Genomic DNA, 26,889 nt, shown 5'->3' on the forward strand with positions numbered 1-26,889 from the left:
TAATTAAAAAACAATGACCATCGCCTCAACCCTGCGGGCACATTTCACAGTGTAACAGCCAAAGGCTGGTTGGAGAGGAACATTTTTGCCTGGCACCTGAAGATATGTGGTGAAGGCACTAGGTGAGCCTGTTAGGATATTTCCGTTCCACCTTAAAAGGGAGCAGGCTTTGTGAGTCACAGAGTCTGCGCATTTCCTGTTCACAGGAAGTTTATGTTTTCTATTGCTTTCATTTCTCTCTCTGTGTCGTAGACACTGAAGCAGGCAGTCATGTTTTTCTCTGTTCTGATCAACGCTGAATAAACTTGTAAATAATGCTCTCCTGAGTGCGACTTTTGCTGTGCATTATCTGCTGATAGAGTGTGCATGAGTCTGGAATGTGGCAAGCTATTTCTGGAAACTCGTGTCGCTAATTGCTGATACTGCGTGACTACCAGAGGTCGATGGATCGTCCGGCAGCCGGCTTGGGGGCCATGATGGACTTTGTCTCCCTGGCAGTATCCCAACAGAGCCTCCCTGGCGAGTGCATCCCAAAAGCAGGGAGCCACCTCCGAAAAGGCCCCGTTCTCGTGTTGCCACCCTCCAGACCTCTCCCAGAGGAGTCACACAAAGAAGGGCCTCAGAGGGCAGGGTCTGTCTTGCTTCCTACGGGGAGAGGCGGTTCTGGAGGCGTTGCAGTCGTGAGGCAGACAAGAAGAGAAACCAGGCTGGAAAAACCTCTCCGTTTATTAAGTTACAAGGAGATCAAAGGGGTGCATGGGGGGGGTCAGGGAGGGCAGGGCCGTGCCGATCAGAGGGCAGCTCCCGGGCGCAAGCGGGGCAGAGGCTTGGGCTGCTGGAGGATGTGCTGTCGGCTGGGGGTGGGCACCCGAAGGCACATGGGGTGCAGGTTCCCCGGCCCCTCCTTGGCCTCCTCCTGGTGCGCATGGGGAGAGACCTTTTCCCGGACGCCACCCACACACCGGAGGGTCACCCCCGTGGCCAGCTGCACCGTCTGGGTCAGCAAGTTGGGCCTGACAAAGACGAAGCTGGTGGGCTGCAGGACCCCTCCGGCTGGGCTGGGCGGCTGGGCGGCTTTCTCCGCCAGGCTCCTCCGCACGCCCAGCAGCCTTTCGCCGTGGGCGCTGCCCTTCTCAGCCGGGCCCCTGGGCAGCTTGTGGGCTCTGCGCCCCGAGACGGTCTTCAGGGCCTCCTGCTGCTGTGACTCCACCTCCGGGTCCACCACCTCGGCCGAGGGCTTGACCCAGCGCTTGGGCAGGCTGGCTGGCTCCAGGCGCGGCGCGGCGGTGATGTTGCCCGCCTGGTCGTAGAAGACGTCCCGGATGTTGGGCGGGCGGCCCAGCTGGATCCGCAGCAGGTTGCTGCAGGAGAGCGGCAGGAGGCACGGGCGCGAGGCCTCCTCCACGGGCATCTGGGAGAGCTGGCGCAGGAGCAGCTCCTTCTCCGAGCCGGCCAGCGGCTTCACGATGTCGCTCAGCCGGGACGCCTGCAGGGGCCCGTAGTAGGCCTGGGGGCCCAGCCTGCTCTTGCAGGATGGCAGGGGGGACGGCAGGGGGGCGATGGACACCAGGTGGGTTCCGGACTTCAGCACCGCCTTGCTGCTGCGGGACCTGGCGGGCCGCACCTCCTTCAAGGACTCCTGGGCCAGCTTCTCTGCCTCCCACCTGGGGGTCCCCTGGGGGAAGCCCTGAGCAGCAATATCGGAGGGCCCTGCGGGCTCCTCTTTGGCAACGGGGGACTCCTCCGGGAGTTGAGGAACTTCCTCTGGGAGTCTGGGAACCTGGAGGAGAGACGTTGGCCAGGTCAGCCGACGGACCAGAAGATCAGCACCCCAAAATTTGAACATTGTTAGGTAAAGGTACCCCTGACCGTTAGGTCCAGTCGCGGACGACTCTGGGGTTGTGTGCTTATCTCGCTCTATAGGCCAAGGGGGCTGGCATTTGTCCGCCAACAGCTTCCGGGTCATGTGGCCAGCATGACTAAGCCGTTTCTGGCAAACCAGAGCAGCGCACGGAAACGCTGTTTACCTTTCCGCCAGAGCGGTATCTATTTATCTACTTGCACTAGTGTGCTCTCAAACTGCTAGGTTGGCAGGAGCTGGGACCGAACAACAGGAGCTCACCCCATCGTGGGGATTCGAACCGCTGACCTTCTGATCGGCAAGCCCTAGGTTCTGTGGTTTAGACCACAGCGCCACCCATGTCCCTTGAACATTGTTAGCGACCTTTAAAAATGACAATGTCCATCTGAAATAAGAAGCACCGATCGCTCTTCTTTCAGGAAACGTCCGAGAACTTGTTGGCCCAAACTGGAAATCTCTGGAACACTCGCAAAGGTCGCAATGGAGAAAAAAGCTTTCAGGGAAACGGACCAAGGAAGTTAAAGCCTTAAGCTGGGAAGAGACAGTTTCATAGCACTATGTCCATTACAATGGCATCCACCAGAGTTGCATTTGAACCTTGGAAAAATGCTTCTTCATAGGACCCTCTGGTTTGGGGAAATTGGGTGAGGAGGGGAAGTTGCTTACTAAGGAGTGCTGTAGTCTCATGTTCCTTTTGAAAAACCAATTAAAAACATTTAAGAACACAAGCCAAGGGGCTAGAAGCCAGCCTGTTGGACTGGGTGGGAGAAGCTGACTGGTTATAATATCATGATTATTTATTAATTGTATACACCGCCCTTCCTCGAGAAACAACAGGGCATTTTACAACATAAAATAAAAAAATTCATGGGGTTGAGTTTTTTTTTTGGCAATGTTTTGAAAGACTAGGCTTTGCTGCTATGGTAGCAGAGCTGTTTTGACAGTGAAACAGTCTCCCTTGGGAGATGGTGGACTTTCCTTCCTTGGGGGTTTTAAGCCGAGGTCAGGGATGCTTGAGCCGAGATTCCTGCACTGCAGGGGGCTGAACTTGATGACTCTCAGGGAACTCTTTCAACTCTATGGTTCTGTGACTCTAAGGTTAGCCTCAAAACTGGCGGTATGAAGAGCAGAATCAGGACATCTACCCGGACACTGAGGTCCAGTTCTGAGGGCCTTCTGGCGGTTCCCTCCCTGCGAGAAGCCAAGTTACAGAGAACCAGGCAGAGGGCCTTCTCGGTGGTGGCACCCGCCCTGTGGAACACCCTCCCACCAGATGTCAAAGAGAAATATAACTACCAAACTTTTAGAAGACACCTGAAGGCAGCCCTGTTTAGGGGAACTTTTAATGTTTAATAGACGATTGTATTTTAATATTCTGTTGGAAGCTGCCCAGAGTGTCTGGGGAAACCCAGCCAGATGGGCGGGGTATAAATAATAAATTATTATTATATTATTATTAGTATTATTACAAGCTACTATTCCAAGTCCTCGTAGTGAAGAGGAGACAAATCCCTGTGTTTGCGGGGGAGACATTGGTTCCATATTTCTAGGCAAGAGGCTCTCCGGGGAGTCAGGCAGGGGACCTTCCCAACCTGACTGCTCTGTCCGGGGTTTGCAAACTGCAAAACTGCAGAGGGATGGGGGCAGTTCAGGTGAAAGGGCAAAGCGTGAACTTTGCTGGAGGGCTGTGCCAAACGGGGAGGGATTTTCAAGGCTTGTGCCACTGCCAGAACGCTGTCGGTCCAGGAGGAGGTGAACAAGGTAACTTGCGGCTCTTTTACAGCCAAGGCCACCTGCTCACTTCCTCTCTGAAACGAAGTCATTCTGCTGGGACCTTGGCAGTCAACTACACCAGCCTCCAGGGCAGGAGGAACTGCGGCTTCCAGGCCAGGGATACGGAGTCCATCTTGCGCAGTATTTGGCAGGGAGTTTCTCCCAGCCCTAACCAGAGATGCTGCCTCTGGGGCCTGAACCCAAAGCCTTCAGCTCTGCCACGGAGCTCCGGCCCTCCCTGGAGGACGCAACACCTCACGAGAGCAGCAGGGAAGCTGCAGCATGATGCTGCCATGCCACATTTGCCGCAACATCCCAGGGAGACCTTCAACCTGCTAGGAACTAAGCCCATCGTGAGCTAGGGAGGGGCAAAATTGGTTTTCAATTATATCACCAGCTGAACACTGCAATATACTGATCTATCACAATGTCTGACACAAGGATGGAGCTACGCAGAGGCTCTGGCTGTATTCCTGCTATTTCCTGCACTGTGATTTTTGGGTAGCGCACATGCAGCATGATTTGCAATACAGTTGTACCTCGGAAGTCGAACGGAATCCGTTCCAGAAGTCCATTTAACGTTCGGAAACCAAGGCGCGGCTTCCGATTGGCTGCAGAAAGCTCCTGCAGCCAATCAGAAGCCGCGGAAGCCCCGTCGGACGTTTGGGTTCCAAAGAACGTTTGCAAACCGGAACAGTCACTTCCGGGTCTGCGGCGTTTGGGAGCCAAGGTGTAGGTCAAAAATGATGAAACGGAGGTCATGATATGGTTTTGGACAATATATCGATATACCACCCAGCTGAGGCCTTCTCTGCGGGCCAAGCACCCTCTGTCCCTTCTGCCCTCCTGGCAGGATCTGTCCTCTGGGGCCCCTGGTCCACCCAGCCCTCCTCTGGAGGCCTCCCTGATCACACCCCCCCCCCAGCGTTATTGGAAGGATCTTGAATTCATCAGCCCCAGCAGGACGATGCCATCCCTCGCCAGCCTGGCAGGTGTGCCAGCCTCACTGCCCTCCTACCTCTGGCTCCTCCGGGCGCGGCATGGCTTGCAGCACAGGCACAGAGCCCTGGGCCCAGGAGTCGGTGATGCCGGCAACTGGCTCCTCGTCCTCCTGCCAGGTGGGCTCCGCGGGCACCCCGGCCTCGCCCTCGTCTCGCACCAGGAAGCGCCACTCGATGATCTGGAGCATGGCGTCCCGGGCCTGGGTGATGACGTAGGGGATGCACTGGGGAGGGGGCAGAGCGGAGGGTGAGCAGGAGATTGGGGAGGGGAGGGTCTGGCAGGGTCCCCTCCAAGGCTCACGGCCTCACCGCCCCCCCCCCCCAGCCGGTCTGGAAACCCCAAGGAGAGAAAGAGAAACACACACACACACACACACTGCGCTCTCCCACAAACAGCCCAGCTCTGAGCATCAGAGTCAGAGGGGCAGGCAGGAAGCTGAGGCTGAGGGGCGAGATTTGCACCCGTGGCACATGCACACCTGGTTGGCCTCTTTCAAAAGGCCAGGCCGTCAGGCTCCTTGATACGGGATGGACACCTTCAGCCTATCCCTTTCGGTGCCTGCAAAAAATGCTGGGATTCCTGCATTGCAGCGGGCTGGACTAGATGGCCCTCGGGGGACCCCTCCAACTCTGCAGTTCTCTGATTCCAAGCTGTTTGCAACGGCTGGGCTAAGAAACGAAACATATTGTTGTTCTTGTTTAGTCGTTTAGTCATGTCCGCCTCTTCGTGACCCCCGGACCAGAGCACGCCAGGCACTCCTGTCTTCCACTGCCTCCCGCAGTTTGGTCAAACTCATGCTGGTACCTTTGAGAACACTGTCCCACCATCTCGTCCTCTGCCGTCCCCTTCTCCTTGTGCCCTCCATCTTTCCCAACATCAGGGTCTTTCCCAGGGAGTCTTCTCTTCTCCTGAGGTGGCCAAAGTCTTGGAGCCTCAGCTTCAGGATCTGTCCTTCCAGTGAGCACTCAGGGCTGATTTCCTTCAGAATGGAGAGGTTTGATCTTCTTGCAGTCCATGGGACTCTCCAGAGTCTCCTCCAGCACCAGAATTCAAAAGCATCCATTCTTTGGCGATCAGCCTTCTTGATGGTCCAGCTCTCACTTCCATACATCACTCCTGGGAAAACCATGGCTTTCACTATACGGACCTTTGTTGGTAAGGTGATGTCTCTGCTTTTTAAGATGCTGTGTTAGGTGCCAATTATTCTTATTCTTGATAGAATCACAGAATGGTGGAGTTGGAAGGGACCCCGAGTCATGCGGACATTTAGTTCAACCCCCTGCAATGCAGGAATCTCCACCAGATCACACATGACAGGTGACCATCCATTTATCTTTATATTTATCTTGTGTTTTTCAGGGTGGCTTAAAGAGAAAGTGAGAGAAAAAGCTAAAAGCATAGAATGATAATCATTAGGAAGCTCCCGGTGGAGTACAGGGTCATGTTTAAGGTGCTGGTTTTGACCTTTAAAGCTCTATGTGGCCTGGGACCCTTGTACCTACGGGAACGCCTCTCCTGGTATGCCCTGCGGAGGACCTTACGGTCCACAAATGACAACATTTTGGAGGTCCCAAGTCACAAGGTGGTTCGATTGGTCTCAACTAGGGCCAGGGCCTTTTCAGTACTGGCCCCAACTTAGTGGAACGCTGTGTCCCAAGAGACTAGGGCCCTACGGGACTTGACATCTTTCTGCAGGGCCTGCAAGACAGAGCTGTTCTGCCTGGCCTTTGTTTTGGACTCAGTCTGACCCTTGTGTTTCCCTCCCCTTACGGTTTTGATCTATGGGCTACTTTTAAAATGAGGCTGCATTTTAAAAGGTAAAGGTAAAGGGACCCCTGACCATTAGGTCCAGTTGTGGCCGACTCTGGGGTTGCGGTGCTCATCTTGCTTTATTGGCTGATTTAAATTGCATTTTAACCTGTATTTTAAATTGGTGGTTTTTTTCCTATTATGTTTTTACTATATTTTTACTGGTGTTAGCTGCCCTGAGCCCTGCTCTGGCTGGGGAGGGTGGGGTATAAATAATTATTTAAAATTATTATTATTATTATTATTAAAATGCAAGTAGCATTATATATATATATATATATATATATATATATATATATATGGGGAAAGAGACCCCTGACCATTAGGTCCAGTCATGGACGACTCTGGGGTTGTGGCGCTCATCTCGCTTTATTGGCCGAGGGAGGCAACGTTTGTCCGCAGACAGTTTTTCTGGATCATGTGGCCAGCATGACTAAGCCGCTTCTGGCGAACCAGAGCAGCGCACGGAAACGCCGTTTACCTTCCCGACGGAGCGGTACCTATTTATCTACTTGCACTTTGACGTGCTTTCGAACTGCTAGGTTGGCAGGAGATATATACATAAAAGACCTATTAAGAACAGAAACAGCAGCAACAATACTGCCTTCTCCGAAGGTGAACCCAGCTGGACAAAGTGGGCCATCACTGAGAAATAAAGCAGAAGAGAATCAATCACACAGGCCATCATTTGAAAAACAACACTTGCCCCCAAATGCCTGCTAGCTTCTATATCTGAGTTTCTGACGCTGCTCAGTCCTTCTCTCTTTCCTAGAAGGTGACGGGCCTGGAGTTTGAAACCTTGAAACCAAAGGGCTTCTGGCATGCAGTCAAGGCCCCGAACAGCAGCCTCCTTATCCTGGAAGGCAGCGCTGCCCAAAGAACGACTCACCTGCCTCTCCAAATAGACCTTGAAGCACTCCTCCAGGACCTGATCCATCAGCCCTGCCAGGATGTCGCCCACGTAATCCTCGGCTTCCTCAAAGCCCAGCAGGGAGAACCAGTCTCCTTCCGTCAGGCGCCCCGGGACGATCTCCACCTGGGGGACGGGCACCGTGGGCGGGCGCGACCTCTCCGCCCGGGACTTCGCCAGGGTCACGCGGGACGTCATTTTCTGCGGGGAAAACGGAACGCACCTCGCAGAGTCATTTCTTGAGATGGGGGGGGGGGGGAGCAAGGAACAGCTCTGCGCCTGGTCCTCGGGAACGGCGCTGGTGCCAACAAACGCTCCTGTGCCCTTGCCCTCCCTGATCCCCGAAAGGGGTGCAGGGGGACTGGGGTGAGAAAGGAAGGATCTTCCTTGGTTTTTCAGTTCTGGGAGGGAAGGAAATGGGAGGGAAGCACCAGCTCTGGGAGGAAATGATACTCAGCACCTGAGGCTGGCCTGGGCTGCAGGGACAAGGTGAAGGGCCCTGCCTGCAGGCTGGCGTAGCTTAGGTAGCCGGTTCCCCACAGCTCACACCATTGGTCCACCCAGCCTGGGACACCTACTCTGGGGGTGGGGGAGTGGCAGCAGATTCCCAGGATCTGCAAGGAGCCAAAGATGCCCTGGAGGAATCTGGGGGCTTCTGCACACACCATAGGATGTTCTATGAGTTCTGGGCCCTTTCCAGCTTTGGGCAAAGGGGATCACAGCTCTGTAGGGTTCCTGATGGGGGTTCTGGCCGCCTCTTGCCTCTGCCACATGGACTCCCATCAATGGAGTACGGATTGAATAGCAGGAGAAGAGACCACCAGCAGCAGGATCAGGCCAAAGGGGGGGGATCGTGTCCAGCACCCTGATCTCACAGTGGCTAACCAGATGCCCCAATAGGAAACCCGCAAGCAGGATTCGCACATGGGATCCCTCTCCCCTCCTGTAGTTTCCAGCAACTGGGATTCAGAAGCATTGCAGAGCAGAGGCGTTCTGGCTAGCAGCCATCCACAGCCCTCTCCTCCTCCACGGATTTGTCTGATCCTCGTGATGCAAGGCAGGAATTTAATTAATTACATTAATTAAATTAGAAATTGCTTTTCAATTAGAAAAGGAAAGCGGCTCATGCAGTGAAAGCGTGTAGCAACTGGCAATAAGATAAGCATCAACAGTCGCCATCATGGCTGAAGATACCAGGAACCAATATGGAGGGAGAGGGTGTGCAGCATAATGGTTAGAGCAGGGGTCAGCAAGGTTTCTCTTGCCTGGGCCGGATCGGTCCCGCGGAGATTCCTCTGTGGGCTGGATTGTGCGTGCGCCTGTGGTTTTTGGCGTCTGCACATGCACAGATGCAATTTTGGGCACCTGCGTCTGTGCAGATTCAATTTTTGGTGCCGCGGAAGCAATTCCCTGCACCGCACTGCACCAGTTTAGCGCAGTGTATGAGCGGGCATCTCAGTTTGGGGGCGGCTTGTGGGCTGGTCAAACGACCTCCACTGGCTGCTTCCGGCCCATGGGCCTTAGGTTGCTGACCCCTGGGTTAGAGTGTCAGACTCTGACCTGGAAGACCAGGGTTTGAGTCCCCACTCAGCCAGGAAGCTCAGTGAGTGACCTTGGGCCAGTCCCTTGTTAGGATATTTCCGTTCCACCTTAAAAGGGAGCAGGCTTTGTGAGTCACAGAGTCTGCGCATTTCCTGTTCACAGGATGTTTATGTTTTCTATTGCTTTCGTTTTCTCTCTGTGTCTGGAGACACTGATGCAGGCAGTCATGTTTCTCTTTGTTCTGACCAACGCTGAATAAACTTGTAAATAATGCTCTCCTGAGTGCAACTTCTGCTGTGAATTATCTGCTGATAGAGTGTGCATGAGCTCTGGAATGTGGCAAGCTATTTCTGAAAGCTCATGTCACTAATTGCTGATATTGCGTGACTACGGGAGATCGATGGATCGTCCGGCAGCCGGCTTGGGGGCCATGATGGACTTTATCTCCCTGGCAGTATCCCAACATCCCTAACTCTCCGCCTCACCTACCTTGCAGGGTTGTTCTGGGGATTCAGTGAGGAAGCGGAGAGCCAGACACACCTCACGGACCTCCTTAGACCAAAGGTACAATCGAGGAAATAAATAAGAGAAGGTTAGGGAAAGTCTGGGAGAAGAGGGAAATTTCCCCACGGGTGGTGAAAAGATTCTCCAGCTGGTGCCAGCCTTATCTCTGCAAGAAGAACATTTGACAGGATGGGGGCCAAGGACTTCAATGGCAGGAAAACAGAAGCAGAGCAGCCAGCAGGGGGCCGGGTGTCCCTGGCGTGACAGCTCAACCTCAGGCCCGGAGAGCGAACCCAGGCGTCCGGCTGTGTTCGCTTGCTGGTCGGAACTGGAAGCGCCTGAGTGGGGATCGCAAACGAAAGACAAGAAGAAATAAGTTCTTATGAGAAACCGCACCCAGAATCCTCAGCTGACGGCCGTTCACCTGCACGATTTCAACTTGACACAGCTGACAGCTGGTTTAAATCGTGGGCATTAAAAACACGGATGGCAGAGAGCTTAAAAGTTCTTTTGTGCTGCAAAGACGCTGAGAAAAAGAGGTTTTAACCTTGTAGGGTTTGGGGGGGGCGGCGGCGGCAAGAAACTCATTCCACACAGCACCTCTATGTTGCAGGAGCAGTTCGAATGGGGTGGCACAACTATGCGCACTTCTGTGTTACGTGTGCCACCCCAGAACATAACCCATGCGCAAGATGCAAGATGCAAGTGACCTGTAACCTGTCACCAACTCCTCTGCCCCCCGGAAAGGAAACAAAGCGAAACCAATTCAGCTGTGATGAAACCGCCGGGACTGAAGACCCCCCCAAAGCACCTGGGTCACCCTGCACCTCTGGGTTTCCACCCCTTTCTTTGCCAATTTTTACCTCCTTTGGGAGGGCCACCCACCTGCTGCCCACCTGAGGGAGGCTCACCTGCAGCTGCTCTGGACCGCAGAGTCCTAGAGCGGAAGCCCAGTCCACCAACCGCCAGACCATTCCAAAGAACCCACAAAGCTCATTGTTCTGAGAACAGTGAGAACAGAGAGGAGTTGAAGGGAGAAGAAGCCGCCAAGGCCCCAGAGCGGCGGTTGCCATGGGGCCAGCTAGCGGGACCCCCTCCAGGGGATCGGCAGTCCAGCACCCGCCACCAGCAGGACCAACGGTCAGGGGGGAGGATGGAAGCTGCAGGCCATTGCCAGGGGACACCCCAGGGGTGAAGGCCAAGGGGAGAGCAGGGCAGCCGGAGCTCATGCGGAAGAGACGCCCGGGCAGCTGGAAGATTCAGGAGAGATGAAAGAAAGGCGGGGAGATAAACCGCGGAACTCGCTGCCACAGGAGGAAGTGATGACCACTAATCGAGATGGCTTTAGAAGACGGTAGGGCATATTCCAGGGGTTGGACTAAATGACTGACCCCTGGTGTCCCTTCCAATTCCGCAGTTCTATGTTACAAGTAAGAAACCAAGAGGAAAGGAATTTCATCAAGGAATGGGAGAAATTTGTGGGATATTTGAATACATAGAAGTTCATTAGCGGGATCAACATAAGACAAGCAGTTAAAAGTAATGCTATAGAAATATTAGAAAGCAATTAATAGACGGACTAATGTAGGAAATGCAGTATTTTAAAATAAAATTATAAGAAACTGCAACAGCGGAGAAGAAAAGTCAATATATATATGCTTAGTGGGAAAATATTTGATTTGTGTGCCTCTGAATTCCAGTTGATGGAGCCGCAGGAGGGAGAGTTGCTCTTGTGCTTGGGCCAGGTTTGTGGTTTTCCCATTTGGGGCATCTGGTCGGCCAGAGGGAGACCCAGAGGCCTGATCCGGCTGAAGGCTCTTCTCCCCTGACTCTCTGATGTCCAAAGGAGAATTTCCCAGGAACGTCAGAGGAGTCTGCTGGATCAGACCCTGTTGAGGGATCCCAATGTCCAGCCCGGCCTCCCCTTCTCCAGGGTGTCCAGACAGAGGCCCAGGGTGGGAACCTGCAATACGGCCCCCGGCCCCCTTCCAGCGCTGCAGGGCGGCCTCTGACCTGGGGAACCAGCCGAGCAGAGGCAGCCCTGTTGAGGGAAGTTTTTAATGTCTGACGCTGTACAGTGGTCCCTCGGGTTAAGTCCTTAATTCGTTCCGGAGGTCTGTTCTGAACCTGAAACTGTTCTTAACCTGAGGCACCACTTTAGCTAATGGGGCCGCCAGCTGCTGCCGCACGATTTCTGTTCTCATCCTGAAGCCAAGTTCTTAACCCGAGGTTCTATTTCTGGGTTAGCGGAGTCTGTAACCTGAAGCGTCTGTAACCTGAAGTGTATGTAACCTGAGGTACCACTGTATTGTTTTTAATATTCGGTTGGAAGCTGCCCAGAGTGGCCGGGGAAACCCAGCCAGATAGGCGGGGTATAAATAATAATAATAATAATAATAATAATTGGGGCCACCGGAACCTTAGAACCGGAACCCTGGAGTCGGAAGGGGCCCTGGAACCATTTCTTCCAACCTCCTGCAAGGCAGGGCCCTGTGCTAATTGTGCCTAGGACTAGAGGGCTGGCGTGGGGAGAGGGACCCCCAGAGGTCATCCATCCCAACCCCCTGCCTGCAGCAGGGATCTCAGCTCCCTGTAAATCTGGTCCCCTTGTAAGCCGCCTTGAGCATTGTTTTCACTACGGAAAGGCGGCATACAAATAAGATGCTGAGGCTGATGATGGGCCCGGGAAGCTCCTCCTGCCGTGCAGGCAGGGGGTTGGGATGGATGACCCCTGGGGACCCCGCCCCCCCGCGCTCCCGGCCCGGCCGCCTCCTGAGGCGGGGAGTTCCGCCGCCCCTCCCGCCCAGCATGGCGGCCCCTGCCCCCCCCCCGGGCATGCGCGCCCCCGCGCCCTCACCGCCAGGCTGAGGAAGGTGGAGGAGACTTCGCGCAGAGACGGGCGCGCCCCGCGAGACGCCGCCAGCAGCCGCGTCGCCATGGCAACTCCGCCCGGCCGCCAATCGCCCGCGCCCCGCCGGCCACCGTCCTGACGTCAGCGCGCCCGGGCGCCGTCTCCATGACAGCGGGGCAAGCGGGCCGGAGGAGGGCGAGGCGCCGGAGAAGGCGGCGGGTGAGGCGGGGGGCGCCGCGGGCCGGGAGGGGGCGGCGGGGGCCGGGAAGAGCCGGGACGTCGCCTCGCTGCCCCCGGAGCGGGAGAGCGCGCGCATGCGCCCTGCGCGGCGGTGACTGGGCCGCCTCGCCGCTGGGCGGGGCCTCCGCACGCCCCGCCCCTGTTCCCGAGCCCCGGCCCTGAGGAGCTAGATGTCGGTGTGCGGGGAGGGAGAGAGCGGAGGCCCCTTGGCACTCCTGGGCCTCTGGAGCCCCCTTTCTCCCCCCAGCACACACACACACACCCCGGCGAGGGAGAGCGGGCAGAGAGGCAGCGACGCCCCCTCTGCGAGGTGAATTTGAACCCTGGTCTCTCTCCGACAGGGACGCAGGTGGCACTGTGGGTTAAACCACAGAGCCTAGGACTGGGCCAGCGCTCTGCACATGCTCAGGAACGCTCTGGGGCTGAGGTCTGGCTCTGGAGGGTGATAACGGAGAAATCCGAGGGCACTCAGGAGAGTCATGGCCCTCTGCTGAATGGTGCTGGAGGAAAGAAGATGGGGGATTTTTTGCTGCCATGAACTTCCTTGCGTCCCAAGATCTAATAATAATAATAATAATAATAATAATAATAATAATAATAATTTATACCCTGCCCTCCCCAAGCAAAGGCTGGGCTCAGGGCGGCTAACACCAGCCAGGAAGACCAGAGCAAAACAGCAGCCAGGAGGCTTGGTCTTGATGGAAGACTGTCGCGACAGGACTCCCACCTGCCACAAGGTGGAACAAGATGGAAACCCCGAACAAAAGAAGACCCCAACTTTTATTAGCTGCTCATCCCCATGTTAGGGACGCAGGTGGCGCTGTGGGTTAAACCACAGAGCCCAGGACTTGCCAATCAGAAAGTTGGCGGTTCGAATCCCAGCGACGGGGTGAGCTCCCATTGCTCAGTCCCTGCTCCTGCCAACCTAGCAGGTAGATAAATAGGTACCGCTCCGGCGGGAAGGTAAACAGCGTTTCCATGCGCTGCTCTGGTTCGCCAGAAGCGGCTTAGTCCTGCTGGCCACATGACCCGGAAGCTGTACGCCGGCTCCCTCGGCCAGTAAAGCTAGATGAGCGCCGCAACCCCAGAGTTGGCCATGACTGGACCTAATGGTCAGGGGTCCCTTTACCTTACCTTTTCTGACACCCCAACCCCGACACCCCAGACCTCAGTCAGGCACCAGCAAGAGCAGCTCCCGAAGCATAGCTGTCAACATTTCCCTTTTCTTGCGAGGAATCCTATTCGGTATAAGGGAATTTCCTTTTAAAAAAGGCAAACGTTGACAGCTATGCCCGGAAGGCACAGAGGGCAAAGGGGGCCCGGAGGGAATTGCCAGCAGGAGCCCCTAGCCCACCTCTCTCTCTAGAGGCTGGAAGTGTTCCTGAGGGGTGCTCAGGGTGCCAGACCCAGGTTCAAATCCTCCCTCGGGCATGGATTTTGGAGGGCAGCCCTTGAGCCAGCCCCACCCTTTCTGCCTCGCCTCCCTTGGCAGGGTTGCTGCGGAAACGCAACAGGGAAGGGGAAGAACTGTGCATGCGACCTTGAGCCCCCTGCCAGCCAGCTGGTGCAGAGGGACTTTCTGGCGGATCAGGCCCTGCTTCGTTAGGGCAGGGAGGGGGCAGAGGGAGGCAGCTGGGCTTCTGCCGCTGATGAAGCCACAGGAAGGCTCCCATCCACCATGCCTGGCTCTGGGCTGGCGTGCAGCTGAGCCTGAGTCAAGAATGGGTAACGGATCCCGAGGGACAAAGTGCAGGGCACCCAGAGTCCTGGCCTGCTCCATCCCTCCTCATATGTGCCTGCAGGCGTTCATTTTCATTAATGCACGCATATTTAAAACAAAACCAGCGAAGAATCTTGTGCATGTCCAACAGATTTATTATGGTGTTATCCCTTGTGGATCATGAATCCAGTGCCTGGCGCTTGGTGTGTAATTCTGATGCCACACGGGAGTGTGAAAGTTGAAACAAAACAAAACAAATAAATAAAAATCCTTCCAGCAGCACCTTAGAGACCAACTAAGTTAGTTATTGGTATGAGCTTTCATGTGCAAAGGTTTGGGGAGGGAACGTTGGAGTTAAATGACAGTGAAGTGGAAATTGTAACCACCTGATATTTCAGTTGGAGCTTAAGTGTATGCAAAAGAATCACAGGGACACTTTGCCTGGAAGGGAGTCACAAAGATGATGATGATGATAATGATGATAATAATAATAATAATAATAATATATTTATATCCTGCCTATCTGGCTGGGTTTCCCCAGCCACTCTGCTGGGCAGCTCCCAACAGAATATTAAAAACAGAATAAAACATCAAACATTTAAAAAATGGGTCCATGACACCTCCTAGCAGCCTCAGGGGCCAAGGTGAACATTCCAAACGGTGCAGAAGATGTCAAAAGCCATCCTGGTGGCTCAGGTAGTGATGGTGGTCCAGGGCTGCAGAACCTGTGGAGGACTCAGACCTTCATAGAACTGTAGAGTTGGAAGGGACCCCAGGGGCCATCTAGTCCAACCCCCTGCAACGCAGGAATCTCAAGGGAAGCATCCATCCTAGGTGGACACCCGTCACTGCAGTTCCCATCATCCCTGACCATTGGCTGCACTGGCTGGGTCTGATGGGAGTTGTAGTCCAATCCAGAGGGCCAGTATTTCAACGTTCTGCCCGGACACTGAGGTCCAGCGCTGAGGGCCTTCTGGCGGTTCCCTCGCTGCAAGAAGCCAAGTTACAGGGAACCAGGCAGAGGGCCTTCTCAGTGGTGGCGCCCGCCCTGTGGAATGCCCTCCCACCAGATGTCAAAGAGAAAAATAACTACCAAACTTTTAGAAGACATCTGAAGGCAGCCCTGTTTAGGGAAACTTTTAATGTTTAATAGGTTATTGTATTTTAGTGTTTTGCTAGAAGCCGCCCAGAGTGGCTGGGGAAACCCAGCCAGATGGGCGGGGTATAAATAATAAATTATTATTATTATTATTATTATTACTACCTGGCTGGCTCTCAAGCTGTGCTGCTGCCTGTCTCGGGTGCCTTCCTCTGCCTCTTGGCCTCATGCCCCTTCTCTCCCCCCACCCACCTTCCTCCTCCAGTCTCCCCCAAGCAGGATGTACCGAAAGGAGAAGAGCATTTTGCTGAAGGACAGCAGCCTGGCGCTGTACAACAACATGAGCGTCCTGCCCCTCCCGGCCAAGCAGCTCACCTACTTTGCCAGCGTGCATGGCACCACCGTCAACATGGTGAGCGCCTCCGACGACGGCCTCAGCTTCTCCCACCGCCAGCTGCAGGCCAAGGAGGGCAGCCTGGGCGTCGGGGCCTCCATCATCACCCAGGTAACGGGGCTGGCAGGGAGGGAGGGAGAGAGGAGAGCCCGTCCCCAGCTCCCTGCCCAATCAATGCCCCACAGGGCAGCTGCTCTTCTGCTGTCACTGAGAAGCCAATATCGGCACCCTGAGGCGTCAACATTGGCCAGCCCAGAACATGCTGATCGAAAGGGCGATTGGAACAGGCTGGGGCAGAGAGGAATCTGCCTGGCCAGAAGTGCAGGCCTTTATTTATTTATTTATCTATTTATCTATTTTTATTATTTTTATTTTCTTAATGTATAATACATATGTACATATAAAACACATACATACATTTGCATAATACAGTGGTACCTCGGGTTAAGTACTTAATTTGTTTTGGAGGTCCATTCTTAACCTGAAACTGTTCTTAACCTGAAGCACCACTTTAGCTAATGGAGCCTCCTGCTGCTGCTGCGCTGCTGGAGCACGATTTCTGTTCTCATCCTGAAGCAAAGTTCTTAACCCGAGGTATTATTTCTGGGTTAGCAGAGTCTATAACCTGAAGCGTCTGTAACCTGAAGCGTAAGTAACCCGAGGTACCACTGTACACGTACACAACACACTACCTTATTTTCATAACATAAAACATACCTACATTACTCTATATATTACCTACCTATACGGTACATATCAACATACCTACACACCTACCCCACACGGACACCCACCAAGTGACTTCCAGCTGTTCTTGTTACTCTACTTCATTTTTCCAACTAGCTTAAAGGCATTTCATTATTTCTTTAATCTCTTCTTCTGTCTTAACTTTACTCTCCTTTCACTCTAATCATTTTCTGGATTCACTCAGTATCTGTCAGAAATTCTACTTTTCCCACATAAATGTTGATGTATTCCTTAATTCACTCATTCACTTTTTGTACCAGATCTCCTCTTATCCTCCCTGTTAGTTCAGCAATATGGAAGTATTCCATCATTTTAGATAACCAGTCTGTTTTAGTTGGGACGCTGCTGCTTTTCCTACTTCTGGCAATTAACAACCTTGCTGCCATAGTTGTGAAGTGCAGGGCTTTATTTAAACTCAGCCCCAGATCTTCCTATCAAGAGTCCCAGTCCAGAATGCACAAAAGGAACAGCAGTGCCTCTGAGCCCATGCAGAATGCCTTTCCTTCACTATTGAGCCAGTCACTGGCACCTTGCTAGGCCTGCTTTAGCTCTGTGGTGTGGCTTGTGGGTGTGGTGGCATCTCAGGCAGCCTCCTTGGGTTGAATCATAGAACTGTAGCGGTGAAAGGGACCCCATGGAGTCATCTAGTCCAGCCCCCTGCAATACAGGAATCACAACTAAAGCATCCCTGACCGATGGCCATCCAACTGCTCTGCTTAAGCACCTCCAAGGAAGGAGAGTCCAGCACCTTCCACTGTTGAACGGCCCTTGCCATCAGCAAGTTGGGGAGCGGGGTCCTCCTCTGTCCCTCAAGGACCTGGCGTCCTTGCATTCCAGCTTTCATGGAGCAGACTGGCTCCTGCACTTCCCTCACCCCTGACAGGTGATGGAGGACGAAGAAATCCACAGAAGACCCCTTGGCCAGAGCCTGGGAGAGGAGAAGGTCTCTTTGGCCCCTAGGTGGACAGCTCAGTGCTGGGCCAGGTGATGGCTGCGTTTGCTCGAGAGGGAGGGAAGAGTTGGAAGGCGCTTTGCACGCGCTCTGAAGCATTGCCTTGCTCATTCATCTCTGTGCTTTCCTCTGTGGCCATGGGAAAGCGGGCAGGGGGCAGAGAAGGGCGTCTTCCTGCTTCCTCTATTTGCACCCTTGTCTTCCAGGCTGCCTGGTGTGTCCTCCCTTCCCGGGTCCTCTTGGTTCTGACTTCACGGAAGGGGATCCAGGTGAGAAATGGAGCCGGGGGCCACGGAAACCTCTGCCCCAGAAAGGCCCCAAGCCGGTGACCTTCCAGACCCACCCCGTCTTCTGGGATGTGGACCGGCCCCCAGGAACCGCCTGCTGGATTCTTCAGCGCCTCTTACCTTCCTCTCTCTGCTCTTTCCCCCTTCCCCCAAGATGTACGAGTCGGACGGGTCCATCATGGTCTACTGGCATGCCCTGGAGGGCTTGGAGTCACCTCCAGGTACCCTTTCTGTTCCTGGCAGGAGGGAGGGAAGGGCACCTGCTTTCAAGGGCAAAAGGGGGCTTGCCATATTTCAAACAGTGAAAATCCATTCAGCTTTCCTATCTCAAGCCGCAGCAATAGCAGGTTCCACCTTTTTGATCCAAGACAGGAGATATTCCCCTCCCTTTAAAAAAAAACAAAACATTTCAACAATAAGTACAACAAGTTGTCTCAGTCCTGTGGAACATGCTGCCACTAGATATTCAGTGGGTGCCTTCTCTGCCAACTTTTAAACACCTGCTGAAAGCCTTTCTATTTTGCCAGGCCTATGCAGTCCATTAAGAAGTCCTGTATTTTTCACTCCATAAGATGCACTTTTTTCCTCCTAAAAAGTAAAGGGAAATGTCTGTGCGTCTTACGGAGCGGATGCGTGGTCCCTGGAGCCGAGTCGCCCAGGGGCAAAAAGCAGATGGTGCTTTTTTTTTTAGAAAGAGGGAAGGGGGTGTTGAAAGGAAGCAGCTGATGGGCAAGTGATTGGGACAGGGGGAGGTAAAAGCACATGGATCCTCAGGATTTTTGCATTGGGTCACCCCAAATTCACCATCAGATCACATAGCATGTCCATGGCTACAGCCTGCACCAAAAAAATCACACACCCACTGTTTCGTGGGGCCACAATGGTGCAAAAATGTGGTTACAAAGCACGGGTCCACATGGATCCTCAGGATTTTTGCATTGGGCTACCCCAAAGTCACCGTCAAATCACGTATCATGTCTGTGGCCACAGCATGAACCACAAAAATCAGACATCCACTGTTTCGTTCAGAATATTTTTTTCTTGTTTTCCTCCTCTAAAAACTAGGTGCGTCTTACGGTCAGATGTGTCTTATGGAGCGAAAAATACGGGTCCATCTTTCCATAATGCTCTGTCGATGTTTGTTTTTAATTTATTTTTGCTTTTAACTTGTTTTTAACTTTTTATTAATCTATTGCTCATTTCATGTAAGCCACTGTGAAATACTTTTATGATGCAGCAGTATATAAATACTTCTATAGACAAAAAAAACAAACATCACATTTCCAAAAGCAGATCTATAAAACACCCACTGGAGACCAGTTACCCATGGGGCAGATTTGTAGTTTGGAATCCTCCTGTCTCCTATTCCTGTAGGCCCCTTCTCTTTCCCTCTAGTCCTGATGTCTTCTCTGAAGTTGTGTCTCAGCAGGTCTGAGAAGAAGCAGAGAGTGGACTAGAAGAAGCAGAGGCCTCGGAGCTGAACCTTTTAGAAGCCCACCTCTTTTCTGAATTTGCATGGATTCCTCCTGCTGGGGACGTGGCCTTGCACACCTCCAAACCCGTGAGGGGCGAGTAGCAAGGCACCTCCCTGGCACATGCCTCCTGCCCGTTTGGAGGGGTGCACTTCCACGCCCAGGGAGCTCTGGGGCAAAGACCCCCAGCCAGCCCTGGGCCTCTGCGGCCGCCTGATCTCTGCATTCTCTCCTTTCCAGGGAAGGCTGTGTTTGCTCGTGGGATCGCGGCAACCGGGCAGCGCTTCGTTTGCGTAGGTGAGGAAGCAGGAAGGAAACGTGGGGGGGGGGGAGGTCAGGGGAGGAGAGCCGAGCAGAGTCAAAGGCACTGCTGGGCGGGGGGGGGGCACCCCATTGCTGTGGGTGAGAGTAGTCGACCCCCTGAGGACGTGCCATGCCTGAAGCCTCACTTTGCTGTGTCAGTGGCAGCAGCTGCAGAAGGGATTGGCGCCATGGTTGAATTTCACAGAGACACGTTTGGCCAGGGGTCGGCAACCTAAGGCCCATGGGCCACAAGCAGCCCACGGGGGTCGTTTAACTGGCCCACGAGCTGCCCCCAAACTGAGCTGCCCGCTCAGCGAGTCCCTGCGCACTGCACTAAACCGGCATGGCACAAGGACTCGCTTCCACGGCACCGGAAATCGCGTCTGCGCAGATGCAGACACCAGAAATCGCGATCCAGTCCATGGAGGGATCTCCGCTGGAGTGAACCGGCCCAGGCGAGGTAAACCTTGCTGACCCCTGCGTTTGGCGGTGGGAATGGATAGCTAGCGGCACTGCTTTGCGGAGTTAGCCAGGATCGCCATCTAACTCCAGAGGACATATTCGCCCCGCACGAAGGCCAATTCCCCTGGGAGAGGGCTGCAAGGAGGGTTGGTGCGGAATGGGTTGCCCCGGTGAGCTCACCTGGGCAGGTGGGAGGATGCTCTTCCGCAGGTGAGGTGAAACCGGCCCACCTGGGCCTGCTGCTTCAGAACCCCCTTGCCTGCCTTCCCTCTGCAGGGACGTCCCTGGGGTCGGTCCTCGTCTTCGACGTCCCCGCCAAAGGCACCAACGTCACTCTGAGCGAAGTCCTGGAGAAGCACTGCGACTCCATCACCGACATTGCCGGCGAGCTGTGCGAGCAGCCGGTAAGGAGGAGCTGGGAGCCGCCGGGTGGGTGCCGCTCCCACAGGGCCCCCCAAGCCCCCTGCTCAGGGGGAGCTGCTGCTGCTGCTGCTGCTTCGCCTGGACGTGGTCTCGCCTCACCTCAGGTGCTGCTATCGCCATGGGCTCGTTGGGAAGCCAGTGGAGTCCCCTTTTGGCCCCAGGCGCTTTGGACCCAGTCCTTTGGCCTGAGTTAAAAGCTGGCTTGTTTCCAGGTCCAGCTGCGCTGCTTTGATGCTCCCGCAGAGTGTGCCTGGGTTAGGGGGTGCTTCAGTTGGCACTGCCAACCCCTCTCCCCAGTCTGGCAAGGCCTGGTGTGAAGTCTGCACAGCTGGCTTTCCAGGCTCACCCTAGGAGGAGGGTCATTGCAGGGTGCTTCTGTGGCAACCCAAGAGGTCATTGCCCAAGGCAAGGGTCCCCCAAAGGTCATCTAGTCCAACCCCCTGCAAGGCAGGAATCTCAGCTAAAGCATCCCTGGCAGGGGGCCATGCCATGTTGTGACAGAAGTCCTGCAGACTTTTAACACGGAGCAAGCATTACCCTCAGCAGAGCCTGGCGCCCAGCTATGCGCTTGCCTTCCTGCCTAGAGCAGCAGCGACTGTTCTGCATCTCCTCCTTGTGGGCTTTGCCCGGGTGCATTGCTGCCAAGCGTCGTGGGGGCAGTGAGCTGATTCTGCCCTTTCTCCTGCTGCAGGAAGGCGTGCCTGATTTGGTGACGGCAGATGACTCCGGAGCCTTGTGCGTCTGGTTTTCCGGAGAGAAGTTCACGCTGGCCAACAAGATCCCGGCTTCTGAGTAAGCGCAGAAAGAGAGGGGCCTGCTCTGGGTACAAGGATTTGGCCCTCCTGAAAGCAGTCAGCCCCGAGAGAGATGGAAACAAAGCCTTGACCACTCTGGCCATGGGGGGGGGGGTGGCTAATGGCCCTGAACCCAGCCCAGCCCTGCCCCACTCCAGGGCCTGAGCAGAAGCAGGCTGGCCCCAGCCTCTCCCAGTGGCCTGCCTTGCTCCAACCAGGCACCATTCCCAGTCCTGTCCAGAGGTGCCCCTGGGGGTCAAGCCTGGGGGCCCCTGCATGTCCAGCAGTTGCTCTTGCCCCCCCTGAGCAGCAGCAGCCTTCCCCCTGGCACAGGAGCCTCACCCAATACCCACCCCACGCCCAGGTGCACCTGCTCCTCCGTCAAGCTGTGGAACGGCATCATCGCGGCTGGTTACGGCAATGGGCACATTCGGCTGTATGAGGCAGCAAGCGGGATCCTGCGAGCGGAAGTCCGCGCTCACGCCCGCTGGATCTATGCCCTGGACCTGGCGCCCCTCTCGGGGAAGGTGGGTCTGTCCTTTGTTTGAGGAAGTTGGGGTTTCTCAGGAGAGGGGAATGGTGGGGCAGGGCAGAGCCTCGCAGGTGCAGTAGACCGGGCAGAGTGAGCCAGGCTCCATCGCATGCAAAAGGCGTCCTCTGACTGGGCCACTGACATGCCAGGTTTGGGCAGGAGTGAGCCTGCACCAGTGGAACTCCTTGCCACGGGATATAGCAAAGACTAACAGTTCAGTGGCTTAATGAGGGATCTGTATGACCTGTGCCAAGGGACTAGGAGCTCTGGTGGCAAAATTTCAGAGAGAGGCTCTCTCCAGCGCTGCTCCCACCAGGAGGTGCCTGCTTGCCTGCTCTTGGCTGGGCTTCTGCTCCCTCTGCCTGGCACTGGCCGCCCTTTCCACGCGCTCTCGGTCACTCCTAAGGGAGCTTTCCCTCCCCCCAGGAGAGCTGCCCCAGGCCCAAGCCAGGGGGGTGTTTTTGGGTTGTTGTTTATATTTTAAATATATATATATATATATAGGTTTTTTATGTTGATCTTTTCTGTGAACCGCCCTGAGACCTCCAGGTATAGAGCAGTATATAAATTCAGTAAATGATAATCAATGAAGGGAGGTCCCAGCCCCACTGATGACTCCTCTCCCTACACAGCTCCTGTCGGTAGCAGAGGACTCCTTTGTGCAGGTCTGGAAACTGAGCCCCAGCCCTGACTCTGAGGGCATTGAGGTGAGGCTGGCTTGCCTGGTTGGGTGGCCGTCTGTCATGGATGCTTTAGCCAAGATTCCTGCATTTCAGGGGGTTGGACTAGATGACCCTTGGCTCCCTTCCAGCTCTTTAAATTCTCAGATTCCTCCAGGCACTTCTGCCAGGCACCCCCAGCCTCCTCCCAGGGGCATATCTCCTCTTGCTTGCCCACCCCACACTCTGCCCCGGCCATGGACCCCACTTGCCCCCTTGAGTGTGTTCAGTGGGGACTCTCCTCCACTGGATGTGGCTGCTGGGCTCAGCTGGGGGCTCGTCCATGCAACCCGCTTCCTCCTCCTGGGCCTGTGAGTTGGAGCTTGGCGGAAACAGGAGCACCCACACTGACGATGGGGGGGGGGGCTGGCATTGTTCCCAAGCAGAGTTGCAGACCTTTCTGATTCGGCCAGTGGCTCTGCCTCTGTGTTCTCACAGAATCATAACCTTGACTCCCAGGACGTTTCCGAGCACAATTCAAAGTGTTGGTGCGGACCTTGAAAGCCCTAAATGGCCTCGGTCCAGTAGACCTGAAGGAGCGTCTCCACCCCAATGACTCAGCCTGGACACTGAGATCCAGCTCCGAGGGCCTTCTGGTGGTTCCCTCATTGCGAGAAGTGAGGCTACAGGGAACCAGGCAGAGGGCCTTCTCGGTGGTGGCACCTGCCCTGTGGAACGCCCTCCCACCAGATGTCAAAGAGATAAACAACTACCTGACATTTAGAAGCCATCTGAAGCCATCCCTGTTTAGGGAAGTTTTTAATATTTAATGCTGTATTGTTTTTAACACTCAATTGGGAGCTGCCCAGAGTGGCTGGGGAAACTCAGCCAGATAGGCGGGGTATAAATAACAAATTATTATTATTATTATTATTATTATTATTATTATTATTATTATAGAGTTGGAAAGGACCCCCCCGGGCCATCTAGTCCAACCCTGTGCCATCCAGGAACATTCCCCTCCTAGGAACGCAGGGTTGCCTTATACTGAGCCAGCCTATCAGTCTACCATCCATAGCTGTCAACCTTCCCTTTTTTTGCGGGAAATTCCCTTATTCCAGCGCTGCTTCCTGCTGCTATCCCGGATTGTTAGATATCCCGTAGGCTGTCCCCGGGACAGGTGAGGCTGCTGATCCCTTATTTTCAAAGCTGAAAGTTGACAGCTATGCTACCACCTGGCTTGAGAGCAGTACATGTGAAAAGGATCTAGGAGTCTTGGTTGACCACAGACTTGACATGAGCCAAGAGTGTGACGCGGCAGCTAAAAAAGCCAATGCAATTCTGGGCTGCATCAATAGGAGTATAGCATCTAGATCAAAGGAAGTAATAGTGCCACTGTATTCTGCTCTGGTCAGACCTCACCTGGAGTACTGTGTCCAGTTCTGGGCACCACAGTTCAAGAAGGGCACTGACAAACTGAAACGTGTCCAGAGGAGGGCAACCAAAATGGTCAAAGGCCTGGAAATGATGCCTTAGGAGGAACGGCTAAGGGAGCTGGGCATGTTTAGCCTGGAGAAGAGGAGGTTAAGGGGTGATATGATAGCCATGTTCAAATATATAAAAGGATGTCACCTAGAGGAGGGAGAAAGGTTGTTTTCTGCTGCTCCAGAGAAGCGGACACGGAGCAATGGATCCAAACTACAAGAAAGAAGATTCCACCTAAACATTAGGAAGAACTTCCTGACAGTAAGAGCTGTTCGACAGTGGAATTTGCTGCCAAGGAGTGTGGTGGAGTCTCCTTCTCTGGAGGTCTTTAAGCAGAGGCTTGACAACCATATGTCAGGAGTGCTCTGATGGTGTTTCCTGCTTGGCAGGGGGTTGGACTCGATGGCCCTTGTGGTCTCTTCCAACTCTATGATTCTACCATCCCTAGTGCTGTCAACACTGGCTTGCAGCAGCCCTTTAGGATTTCAGTCAGGGTCCGCTTCCAAGCCTGCCTGCGAGATGCCATTTGAGATTGAATCGGAGACCTTCTACCATGCAGAACAGCCTTTCTGCCCCTGAGCTTTAGCCCTTCCCATGGCAGCCCAACATTCCCCCCCCCCAAAAAAAATATAACATGGTGCTTCCTCCCCCATCTGTTTCCAAACGAACTGCAGAGCCTTGAAGCAACATTCTCGTTTGCTTTAAGCTGAGCAGCAGGTCTAGAGGGCAGAGGATGGAGGCTGCAGGAGCCCAGGGCCTCCCAAGGGCAACGGGGGGAGAGGAGGAGGAGGATGAAAGGGATTTGGGTGGCTTATTCCCCCCCCCCCCATGCCCCAGTCAGAAGTGGAAGAGTTGCAGCAAGCCCACTGCTCTCTTCCTGGCCCTGCCAGAGGATGGGGGTCAGGGAGTTCCTCTAGGGTGGATACCCAGAATGACATGGTGCCCCCCATCTCTCCCCAGATTCAGCACTGCCACGCGGAATGCGTGACGGACACCATGATCTGCGGCGCCCGTTTCTGCAACCCCGAGGGCAGTGCCTTTGCGGTCACCGGCTTCGAGCTCAGCGAGATAATCCACTATGTCCTGGTGTAGCCCTTCCTGGCTGCAGGAGAGGGGACCATCTGGAGGCAGGCCTGGGGGGGGTGGGACGGATAAAACAGAGGCTCTCTGGGCATCCTGCAGAGGGGGCTCAGGGAACAGGCATCAGGGGCCCAACTTGCCTCCCCCTTTTAGGGCCACAGCCCCCAAAACGCTCCCTTCCACTGTCTGCACTCCAGGGAAGGCAGGGAGCACAAATCCTCATGTGACACCCCCCCCATTGCTTTCACCGTCATGCTATTCAAAGCCCCAAGGAGCTGATGTCTCTGCCTTGCCCCCCCCCCCCTTACTCTGGCTCCAGAAACAGGGACACCACCGTCCTTACCCAGCGGATGGGGGAGAAGAGGCGAGAATATTTCCCAGGGCCTCACACTCACAGACCCAAAGAACTTGGGGGGGGGGGGTGGAGAGAAGAAGCTGCCCAGGCACTGAGAAATGGTTGTAGGCTGGAAGAATGATTGCTTCCCCCCCCACCCCACCCCCATATCTTAGTAATATATCCTCCTCCTCCTGTTAGAAAGGCCCTTGTCAAGGGCGGTGCTTGGCTCCAACCAGGCTGATAAAAGTTGGCAGCTGTCTCTGATGGAAGTGGGCTCCCATTGCCCAGACCCACGAACGGGGTGCTGGGATCCAGGCTGAAGTGGCGCTTGGCCCGGAGGGGGCACAATTCTGAAAGGACGGCCAGTTGCAGGCCTGCCCGCCCCCACCAGGCCTGGCCCTCCGACAGCTTCTCTCCCAGATACAAAGGGCCCAGTGCTGGTGGGAGACCCTGGCGTGCCCCCCACCCTGCAGCCGCCTCTTGCTTGGGGTGGGGGGCACTAGTTTTTCCTGCTGGGCCACAGCTCAGTCCTGCTGTTCTCTGCCTCCCACCAGGAGAGGCTCCACAGGAGGGTCAGCCTACTGGTGGCCACATTTATTTTTCGCATCTATTGCTGTAGCAAGAAATGGAAAGGAGAAGCTGAGCCGCAGTTCTTCAAACCAACCATGCGGGGGGCAGGGAGTCATATTAGGTTGTTTCTTGTGCCAGGGAAAGAAGATGAGCCCAGCACCAAGACCCTCTTGCACCCCAGTGGCAGGACAGGACTAGTCCCCCCGCCTCCTGGCACTCTGATCACTAGCCAGCTGCCCAGCACCTTGCGGCAGGAGGGGGCAGGCCCCTGGCTCTCCCCAGGGTGCTGGACTCCACATCCCGCCCCAGTCCCTGACGGACTGGAGAGTGGCAGGTTCCCCTGGCCCAAGAGCAGCGAGAAGCCCCCAGGAGGGTCTCCCGTGGGTGCAAGTCAGGTTGTGAATGTATTGTTGTTCACACGAGTTTTTTGTTCAGAGTTTTCGCCATTTTTGTCTACGAGCTGAACTGTGTTTTGCTAGATGAATAAAGATGTTAACTGCTAGCCGCCAGCGTGGAAGCCTTTGTCTGGTTTTGGAAAGGGAAAATGCCTCTTGCTTCTTCGCCCCACGGCCACAGCGTGTGTGCATACGGCGGTCTCACAGCTTGTGCGATTGCAGCTTTGCATGGGAGGCAGGAAAACGAATGGATGGGGGAGTCAGAAAGGGCAATTTTGAGACCTCACACACTCTTCCCAGAGGCCTGTAAGTGAGGCAGAGGGTAAGGCCCACCCCAGACCCGTAGGGATGGTCATGCTGGGAGTGGTTGGGGGGTTTCGTGGCTGTGCCCCATTTGGCCTTTGCATGCGCATCCCCAGAACCAGACCCTGGCATAAGGTGCCAGCCCACTGGAGTGCGTGCCGAGTGCAGCGCAAGTCACAGCTCAGCCTTGGGCTTCCATGACTTTGGGCAGCTCTTCCTTTGCCCTGCTGCAAAATGGGAATGCATATAATGGCCAGAGAAAAAACAGCCCCCTCCCGTGTCCGACATTGCTTTTGGCAGGATGACTGTTGCAGGAATTTATGTACCAGTTGGGGGGGGCTGCCCCTCCAGCAGATATCATGCACATGCAGCCCACTACCAAA

At 54.7% G+C, this 26,889-nt stretch overlaps 2 protein-coding genes across 14 annotated transcripts; one reads left to right on the plus strand and one right to left on the minus strand.

The window, feature by feature from the left end:
- Window positions 1-711: 711 nt before the first annotated feature.
- Window positions 712-12,382, minus strand: LOC308485254 (uncharacterized protein C2orf81 homolog; the record flags this gene model as incomplete). Of its 9 annotated transcripts, none has more annotated exons than XM_081020863.1 (5): window positions 712-1,780; window positions 4,653-4,859; window positions 7,335-7,556; window positions 9,387-9,449; window positions 10,313-10,630. In XM_081020863.1, 5 exons carry the CDS (start codon window positions 10,628-10,630, stop codon window positions 791-793), a joined length of 1,800 nt encoding a protein of 599 aa, XP_080876989.1. In that variant the 3' UTR covers window positions 712-790. The 9 variants fall into 9 exon arrangements, with proteins under 9 accessions (XP_080876989.1, XP_080876988.1, XP_080876994.1 ...); XM_081020862.1 differs by having other exon boundaries at window positions 10,298-10,630; XM_081020868.1 differs by having other exon boundaries at window positions 10,287-10,353.
- On the plus strand, window positions 10,769-26,310 carry WDR54 (WD repeat domain 54). 5 transcript variants are annotated; one of them, XM_081021051.1, is made up of 10 exons: window positions 10,769-10,831; window positions 15,577-15,816; window positions 17,611-17,673; window positions 17,846-17,912; window positions 19,404-19,460; window positions 20,205-20,332; window positions 21,043-21,143; window positions 21,510-21,672; window positions 22,310-22,384; window positions 24,782-26,310. In XM_081021051.1, exons 1-10 carry the CDS (start codon window positions 10,784-10,786, stop codon window positions 24,911-24,913), a joined length of 1,074 nt encoding a protein of 357 aa, XP_080877177.1. In that variant the 5' UTR covers window positions 10,769-10,783; the 3' UTR covers window positions 24,914-26,310. The 5 variants fall into 5 exon arrangements, with proteins under 5 accessions (XP_080877177.1, XP_080877176.1, XP_080877179.1 ...); XM_081021050.1 differs by lacking the exon at window positions 10,769-10,831 and adding an exon at window positions 12,357-12,471; XM_081021053.1 differs by lacking the exons at window positions 10,769-10,831; window positions 24,782-26,310 and adding exons at window positions 13,167-13,381; window positions 22,856-22,912.
- The last annotated feature ends 579 nt before the right edge of the window (window positions 26,311-26,889 follow it).

Source organism: Podarcis pityusensis, assembly GCF_964106645.2.
Source record: "Podarcis pityusensis genome assembly, chromosome: 9".
Classification (NCBI taxonomy): domain Eukaryota; kingdom Metazoa; phylum Chordata; class Lepidosauria; order Squamata; family Lacertidae; genus Podarcis; species Podarcis pityusensis.

Bases quoted from the DNA above. Each gene is read 5' to 3' on its own strand.
- WDR54 (XM_081021049.1), top strand. From the start codon at position 13,292: ATGTTAGGGACGCAGGTGGCGCTGTGGGTTAAACCACAGAGCCCAGGA. The intron at 15,817-17,610 runs GTAACGGGGCTG...CTTGTCTTCCAG, and splicing joins GGGCCTCCATCATCACCCAG to GCTGCCTGGTGTGTCCTCCC. The intron at 19,461-20,204 runs GTGAGGAAGCAG...TTCCCTCTGCAG, and splicing joins GCAGCGCTTCGTTTGCGTAG to GGACGTCCCTGGGGTCGGTC.